General features: G+C 44.4%; 1 protein-coding gene across 1 annotated transcript; it reads left to right on the forward strand.

Annotated features, from left to right (window-relative positions):
• Positions 1-2,712: 2,712 nt before the first annotated feature.
• On the forward strand, positions 2,713-8,636 carry marveld2b (MARVEL domain containing 2b; the record flags this gene model as incomplete). The annotated part of the gene is made up of 6 exons (XM_084180331.1): positions 2,713-3,942; positions 4,398-4,433; positions 4,728-4,906; positions 5,538-5,709; positions 5,902-5,952; positions 6,682-8,636. The coding sequence occupies 6 exons, from the start codon at positions 2,713-2,715 to the stop codon at positions 6,799-6,801; spliced, it is 1,788 nt and encodes a 595-aa protein (XP_084036457.1). The 3' UTR covers positions 6,802-8,636.
• Between the last annotated feature and the right edge of the window lie 908 nt (positions 8,637-9,544).

The raw sequence follows: 9,544 nt of genomic DNA on the forward strand, positions 1-9,544 counted from the left end.
AACACAACCCTTCCTCGTGTTTCAACTGGTCGCTCAGAACCGAACCGTTCCCGTTTAATTGAACGTTACATTGCGTTTTTTCTGCCCAGTTAAGTCTGGGGTGTATTTATTACGTCTTGCAACAGGAACCATTTACCGTTTAAGAACCAAACGGAGCGACCTACCTGGATTTGTCCAATAGAAACTCTAGTTTTCGTGGCAAAACGTTTTCCGTTTGGAGTAGGGCCAGTATGTTTTTTTTAATCAATTTTTTTTTTACAAAATGTATGCACTCACTAACTGTAAATCGCTCTGGATAAGAGCGTCTGCTAAATGACTAAAATGTAAAATGTAATGTAAATTATTTAAACGGTTTCGCAACAGACGAAACGTTTTGCAACAGAATCGGCGTAATGAATACACCCGTGGTTCGACCGGCCAGCCCAGGTGTGTTTCTTGGCAGACAGCTATGTCACTCACAGGGATGGGTTGGTCACATGGTTCAGCGCCTGCGTTCTGCGGAAGTTAATTGGCGGAAAGAACAGGTGGATTTATCAACGGCAGGTAAGCAAAATTCAAATCATTTCTTAATAAAACATCAACGGAGTTGTCACATGTAGGAATGGATATTACAGATGTTTCAATAAATGTGGTTATCAGGTTTGTGTAGGTTATATGTGACGATGCAAATAGCAAGTTTTGGGGGATGTAAAACTGCCTGGACACCAACCTGGTACAAATCCGGTTCATATTAATAAAAACGTGAAAGATCAGTTGTTCTATATACAGCGGTTAGGCCAATTATCGTAATACAAATAATAATTATACATTGTTTGTAGAATGTTCCCGAAGGTACCTCCTCTTGGCCATGTGGTGGACTGCATGCCAAAATGTCTAACAATCAGACAATGTCTATTGATTTAATGAAGTTGTGGACATGAGAGTTTTAGTTCAAATTTGGTGTAGCCTTGTCTCATGTGGTTTAGATTAGTTTTTTTATGTCAACAAAGACACACACACACCTAACTTCCAAGTTGTAACAGGCTGCTACAGTCTCTTTAAAATTTTTTTGCTATGTTAGGTCAGAACAAATCGGTCAGCAGATTGATCCTTTGTGCGTTTACCTTTTTGTAAACCTACAGTACATTTATGAAAGTGTGTCGGATATACTGTCGATATTCGGTACACATCCTTCCTCCGACTTTACCCCTACCTACATGTACCAATTACCTCGACTAACCTGTACCCCCTGCACATTGACTCGGTACCGGTAACCCCTGTATATACCCTCGTTATTTTATTGTGTTATTATCATTTATTTATTTTTACTTTAGTGTATTAAGTAAATATTTTCTTAACTCTATTTCTTGATCTGCATTGTTGGTTAAGGGCTTGTAAGTAAGTATTTCACGGTAATTCCCGCGCATGTGACAAATACGATTTGATTTGATTTGATGCATGTAGGTCATTGAGGGAGTTCTATTACGCTGGCCCGGGTTGAACTGGGCAATGGGCAGTCACGTTATTGAGCAAAAGCGGGGAGGGAGGAGTGCCCTTTTTCAAATCAAACAGTAATCTGCACTGTTTGGTCATGTTGTCAACAAGGCAGCATGGTGCATCATCTCTTTTCCATAAAATACATGTTTTGAATTGTTAAACTAGTTCTCATTGGGAAGGCAGATAAAACGTTTTTATCAAAAGCAATCACTTCTGCATGTGAAAACACAGAATCCTACTGATCACTCCACATGCTTAATTATGTCACTTTTGTTTTTAGCCACCTTCACCATCGACCAGAGAGAGCGGGCACTTGGCTCACGCCGGGAGGCAGCCTGGTTCCAAAACAAATGCAATCACTTTTCACCTGGTTCAAACTTCTCCCACCGGGGTAACCCGGGCCAGACACACAAACTCCCAAAGTGTAACTGACTGTCACCTGTTTGTCCTCGTTCCAGGTGACACAGCCAGAGAGAAAAGCAGAGCCACATAAACATATTCAAACTGAACAGCAAGGCCATGTGAGTCTGGCCCGGTGACTGTGTGTTAAAAGAGGTATTATTCCAACCATTTTCCATTTTTTTTGTTTTGTTTTGTGACGTTACTATTCATACAACATTTATTTTGTGTCATACCAAAATTGTGAAGAGATGTTGATATTGTGGTCATTTGGGGATGGGAGATTTACTTGAGTTACTTGACATGCTATAGAAAACTATAAAGTTGTTACCAAACTTTCCCCACATTGTTTTGTTTGTGGGAGACATTTTTTAATTTCGTTTTTTATTGATTTAACCACCAGGATAGTCCACTCACTAACAATTGACTGCTTTCCAGGAATCCACATAAAGTTTGGTTGAATCTGGGGTTACGTGTAGGTTCTTTGTGTTATCTGGGGGGTAACAGTATATCTGGCATTGCCATGGTTTCCATGTTCAATTCCCAGGAAGCCCCTGATTGAAGACAGTGCCAGTTTGCGTGCAACTACTGTCCACACACCACACACTGTAATAGTAATCCCGATCATGCCTCATGTCTTGAGGTTCCCAATCTTTGACCTGTAATGCTTTTTGTAACGGTAGTTTACAAGGCGGCGAGAGGTCACACAAAGTATACAGCATAGATTCCAGACTATCAAGCAGCTCATCCTTTGACAATATTGTCCTGCATTTTCTAATCACAGCCTCTCTCCTCTCCTTTCCGTGTCTGTACTAGGGCTGAGACCAGTGAGTCCCCATGTCTGCTAGAGGTGGTTCCTCCGGCCGTTTCGACGGTGTCCGGGATGCAGAACCTCACTACGACCAGGTCCCAGTGGGCTCCTTATGGAGGGACCAGGACCCCCCTCCTCCTCCCCGCTCCCTTGGGGTTTTCAGGGGGGCAGACCTGGCCGTGAGCTCCGACCCCCTGCCCCCCCCTCCCCTCCCAGACCAGCCCCCCGTGGGCCCTGACTTCTACCCCCCTAGCAACGGTGCCTCGGAGCACCTTGACAACGACAGAGCAGCCATGGACATCAAACCCGTCCACCGCTTCATCCCTGACTCCGTCAAGGACTTCTTCCGCGGCAACAGTATCCGTAGTAGCAGCAACAAGCCCTTCTCCTTCCCCCCGCCCCCCTCCCCGCCGCTGACGGAAAAAGACGACCTCAAACCAGGAACCACTAGAGGTGTCCCCTGCTCCCCTCCCCCCTCTCCCTCCCTCCCCGGCTCCTACCGGGACCCGTACGGAGGCTCTGGCGGCAGCTACAACTCCCGAAAAGAACGTGACGCCATGTTGCTAGGAGTCGATGCCATCGAGTCAGTCTCGGGCATCACTTTCCGCTCAGCCAAGACCTACAGCGAGCGGGTAGAGGATTACCACCAGCGCTACGCCTATATGAAGTCCTGGGCGGGGCTACTGCGCATCCTGGGCTGTGTGGAGCTCCTTTTGGGCGCCGTCGTCTTCGCCTGCGCCTGCGCCTATGTGCACAAGGACAACGAGTGGTTCAAGATGTTTGGCTACTCCCAGCCACAGTTGTTCGGGGGGTTAGGGGGCGGCGCAGCGGCCTACGGAGGCAGCGGATTCAGCTACGACGGACCCAAAACCCCCTTCGTCTTGGTAGTGGCTGGCCTGGCCTGGATAGTAACAGTCATTATGCTAGTCCTGGGGATGACCATGTACTACCGTACCATCCTCCTAGACTCGTCCTGGTGGCCCATGACTGAGTGTGTGATTAACCTGGCCCTTGGGGTTCTCTACATGGCAGCAGCGGTAATGTACGTCAGGGACACGACCAGAGGAGGACTCTGTTACATCCCCGTCTTCAACAACGGCGTCAACGGGGCCTTCTGTCGCACAGAGGCCGGCCAGACCGCCGCCATTATTTTTCTGTTTGTCAACATGATTATATATTTTGTGGGCGCCGCCGTGTGTCTGAAGTTGTGGCGGCACGAGGCGGCGAGGCTGAGGAGGGAGGGGCTAGCGCAGGAGGTGAGGGCGGGATGGGACACACACCTGCAAACACACACACATACACAGACACACAGACACAGACACACAGACAGACACACACACACAGACATACATACACACACACACACACACACACAGACACAGACACACAGACACACAGACACACACACACAGACACATACACACACATACACACACAGACACACACACACAGACAGACACACAGACACACACACACACAGACACATACACACACAGACACACACACACACACCTGCAAACACACAGACACATACACACACAGACAGACACACACACACACACACCTGCAAACACACACACACACAGACACATACACACACACACAGACACACACACCTGCAAACACACACACACACACACAATTGTCCTTGTGGGCTGCAATTTTAGTGTTCTATGACAAATCCTTTGCCATTTGTCTTGTTTGTTCTCAGATGAAAACCATTGGATCTTCCCTGCCAATATCTGCTGTAAGTCTCTTAGTACACTAGTAGAAAACTTTAATTAATAATCATTCATTTAATTTGTAAAGCGCTTTTCTCACACCCAAGGTGCAAATGTCACATTCTTCATTCCATTACACTGAGCATACATACTGACAACCATTTAAATTCCAGTTAATTCAGGAAGTACACTGACATTCCACTTGAACACGTAGAATTGCAATTTGGTTTACTTTCTGAATTGACACTAACTTAAATGGAATTGACCTCAACTCTGCTGACAACACAGTAACCATGCCTCCCATCACAATCCTTCCCCAGCTGGGCGGTTACAGGACCTCAGAGCAGACCCCTCTCCCCGCCCTCCAGACTATCCCAGAGGTGTTGGACGGCCATGTTGCCTCTCCAGCCGTCCCTCTGATGATGGAGCCAGAGATCCTCAGAGGACACATCCCTGCAGGACACATCCCCAAACCTGTAATCATTGCAGACTATGTGGCGTGAGTACTAACCACCCATCCAACTTTATTTGACATGTTCTCAGACAGATGTACGCGTTTAAAAAAAAAAATCATTTGTATTGTTGTATATCATGCCACTGCCTTTATTCGTTGTAATTCGTATCAATGCTTCCTTATTATGTACTTTGTATTTGCATAATTTTTGTGAAGAAGGGACTCCCTTGAAAAAGAGACTTTGGTCTCAATGGAACTTCCCTGCATAAATAAAGGTGAAATAAAATCAAATGTATGGACCTTAAGTACCAAAGGGTAGCTGACTGTGACCGTCTGCTTCCTACTACACAGTTATCTATCTACGGTCACATGGCGCAGAACTCCAGCTCACGAGGGCCACACTCAGTCCTGCTGTTTTGCTATTTCTCTCTCTCTCTCTCACTCTCTTAATGGATCAGTTAATGCCATTGTTGGGCTTGGCAAGATAGTTTACACACCTGGTTGCCCAGGAGGTAGACATCTGTTTCTACATATGAAGGCCTTAAAAAAACAAGCATACCCTGCATTTCTATGAGGTTCATTTGCAGATGTGTGTGTATAGGACGACTCATTTTAGACTATTGAGATGCACCCATGCTTGTTGACGACCTCTACTTTCTATCTCCGGTGTCAACAGGAAGTACCCGACCATCCGTACGGAGGAGGAGAGGGACCAGTACAAGGCTGTGTTTAAAGACCAGTATGCTGAGTACAAGGAGCTGCATGCTGAGGTCCAGGCCATGGCCAAGAGGTTTGACGAGATGGACGAACTGATGAGGAACCTGCCTCCACGGCCCTCCAGCCAACTGGTACTGAGACAGAGAGATACACAAGCACGTCACACGTAGACTATTCACTCACACACACACACACACACACACACACACACACAGATCAAATTGACAAACATAAAGCTACCATAAATTATAGCCTAATGTCCATTCACGTCATTATAGTGCTTTTTACCAATCCCTTTTTCAAAGTTAAAGATCTTCTTTCAGGAGAAGGAACGCATCAATACCATAGTATTGGAGTACCAGAGAAAGAAAGCGGTAAGTGATTTTGAATCTTATTTAATAAAAAATGTGTATAGGTAAGGGACCCACTACAGGTCCTGAGCCCTAATAATGATCTGTAGAATACTTTTTAGGTTTCTGTAATATGTTTATGGGCGACGCCCATGTATATGTTGATCTGTAGAACCTGTTTGTGTAGGAGGTTTCATAGTTTCAGGTAGTTTCCCTTTCAGGTAAACCAATGACGTGTGACGGACTGACGGTAGGTCAGAGCTCTTCCTCTCCACTCCTCACTCAGACCTCCTGTTGAAGCGTTTATCTCTGTCCCGTCTACACAGACTAGGACTTTTGTTAGATACAACATCAAATGCAACTATGCCCTTATCTGATGGCTGTCAGTTCCACTATTACCTCATCAAATGGCAAGACTTATTTTATTTTATTTAACTAGGCAAGTCCGTTAACAACAAATTCTTATTTACAATGACGGCCTACACCGGCCAAACCCGGACGACGCTGGGCCAATTGTGCGCCGCCCTATGGGACTCCCAATCATGGCCGGTTGTGATACAGCCTGGAATCGAACCAGGGGGTCTGTAGTGACGCCTCAAGCACTGAGATGCAGTGCCTTAGACCGCTGCGCCACCATGGGACTTTGTTTCCACTGATGTCTTTAGGAGGTTGAGGTGTGTGTGAGAGAGGCAGATGGTGAAAGAGAGAGATGGAGACAGTAAACAAATGTTACTTTTTCTCTCTTGTTGTCAGGATCCTACGTTCCTTGAGAAGAGGGAAAGGTGTGAGTACCTCAAGAACAAACTGTCCCACATCAAACAGAAGATCAACGAATACAACAAGGTCATGGACTGGAACGACGGATTCAGCTAGACACATACACACACACACACACACACTCACTCACTCACTCACTCACTCACTCACTCACTCACTCACTCACACACACACTCACTCACACTCACTCACTCACTCACACACTCACACACACACTCACACACTCACTCACACACTCACACACACACTCACTCACTCACTCACTCACTCACACACACACTCACACACTCACACACTCACTCACTCACTCACTCTCACTCACTCACTCACTCACTCACTCACTCACTCACTCACTCACTCACTCACTCACTCACTCACACACACACACACACACTCACTGAACTGTGCAGCTTAACTGAGCCAGGTCAAGCCCGAACGCTGTAGCTTACCCTCCATTACATTATGTTGGAGGCCATTCCTTGCCAGTTATATGCATCATATGGACATTGCCATGGGTCAAATCGTATAAAGATTTTAGTGCCACAAAGTTGATATTGAGGCCGGTTTTATAATCTACACGTTTTCTTCTTATCTGATGCATTTGTTTTTATTTATGTCGGTGATATTTTTGTCCATTGCCATAATTGTAAGTTGGTTGCCACTGCTCAACCCTGAAGTACAGTTCAATCTCTACACAGGATCCAAAACCCTGAAGTACAGTTCAATCTCTACACAGTATCCCAGCCCTGAAGAACAGTTCAATCTCTACACAGTATCCCAACCCTGAAGTACAGTTCAATCTCTACACAGTATCCAAAACCCTGAAGTACAGTTCAATCTCTACACAGTATCCCAACCCTGAAGTACAGTTCAATCTCTACACAGTATCCCAGCCCTGAAGTACAGTTCAATCTCTACACAGTATCCAAAACCCTGAAGTACAGTTCAATCTCTACACAGTATCCCAGCCCTGAAGAACAGTTCAATCTCTACACAGTATCCCAGCCCTGAAGAACAGTTCAATCTCTACACAGTATCCCAACCTATGAAGTACAGTTCAATCTCTACACAGTATCCCAACCTATGAAGTACAGTTCAATCTCTACACAGTATCCCAACCTATGAAGTACAGTTCAATCTCTACACAGTATCCCAACCTATGACGTACAGTTCAATCTCTACACAGTATCCCAACCTATGAAGTACAGTTCAATCTCTACACAGTATCCCAGCCCTGAAGAACAGTTCAATCTCTACACAGTATCCCAACCTATGAAGTACAGTTCAATCTCTACACAGTATCCCAGCCCTGAAGAACAGTTCAATCTCTACACAGTATCCCAACCTATGAAGTACAGTTCAATCTCTACACAGTATCCCAACCCTGAAGAACAGTTCAATCTCTACACAGGATCCCAACCTATGAAGTACAGTTCAATCTCTACACAGGATCCCACCATCAATTTGATAAAGTGGGCCGATGTCATTATTTTGTGTATAATTATTTATGCCTCCATTGTACCATTTTGTAAACTCTAGATACTGTAACTGTATGAAACTAAACAAATCTGTTATGATTTCCTCAACAGACCTTTTCGCAATAGTTGTTTTATTAAGTGACAAAGCCCTACTATGTATTTTATGTAATTGTTGACTTGTGTTTTTCAAAAACTGTTTTGCAGCTTCTGGGTGTACATGAACACAGTCCAATGTTTTACTCTGATGTCAATCGAGGTGGTTTATTTGGAACACATGGCACATCTGATAACTTTTGTACATTTATGTGTAAAATTGTTATTTAAAAAACGTTATCCAGTATCATATATTTCTGTTTTCTTCTTGCTTACTGGTGTACTTGTAATTTCTTGATAATGAATGAAAGTCCAGAAAGTCTATGATTTCAGCACTGTTTGATAAAGATCCTATAAACTATGATGCCTTTTTTTTATAGTAGAAATGACCATTCTATTAGTAATAGGAGTGTGTGACTATGTCAGTGGGTCGATGAATGTCAGAGAAGACTGGAAACTGGATCATTTTTCTATCAATCAGTGTCTGTTACAAAGGGAATGTTACCTAAACAATGTCTCTCACTCTCACTTCCTGTCTGTGTGGAATCTTGCCTAGTCCTCATGACATGGATGTTGTTGGTCTCCTTAAGGCCTGGAGGACTGGTTTGGTCATGATATACACTAGAGGGGGAAGGGGGGGGCAGAGCGTTCGGCGTCACAGTTCCCTATTCAAACCATAACAGTGTCGGGTTCCACTGCGACCCCCCAAGCACCAAGGTGTCATCTTACCCACGGTTGAAGATACACAGTTCAGGGCAAGTTATGATTCCATGCGGAAGCTTTTCAAAATAATGAAAATAAACAGATTCATGGGACCAGCGCTGTTGCTAACTAGCATATCTGGTGCCTTAGTTTAGAATTAGTCCTTATTTATGCAAAGAGTTCTGCGATATTAGAACCCTCTTGACTTAACTTTGGTTATCTTCAACCTAGCATAGGACCAGGAAGTTAACAGATGTCAAGGAAACAAAGCCTATCTACTTCTGTATCACCTACTCTGTCAGCAAACATTTTGACCCAATGTTTCAATACTATTGGGATCCCGTTTTAGCCATTATTGATTAATAAACACATGGGTGACAAACAAAAATTATTTGATGTGTCCAAATGTACCTAAACACTCCCACCCTCAATTTGTTCTTGATATACTACATTCTTTGTATATTAGATGTTGGTGACAATTAGGTCTAAGGGAAGACTAGTCCACAAGGAATGTCATACATTTCAAACAAAGATTAGAGGCACAGAACAAACTTTGTGTTCTGCAT

The sequence above is a fragment of the Coregonus lavaretus genome, assembly GCF_964263955.1.
Source record: "Coregonus lavaretus genome assembly, chromosome: 17".
Taxonomy (NCBI): domain Eukaryota; kingdom Metazoa; phylum Chordata; class Actinopteri; order Salmoniformes; family Salmonidae; genus Coregonus; species Coregonus lavaretus.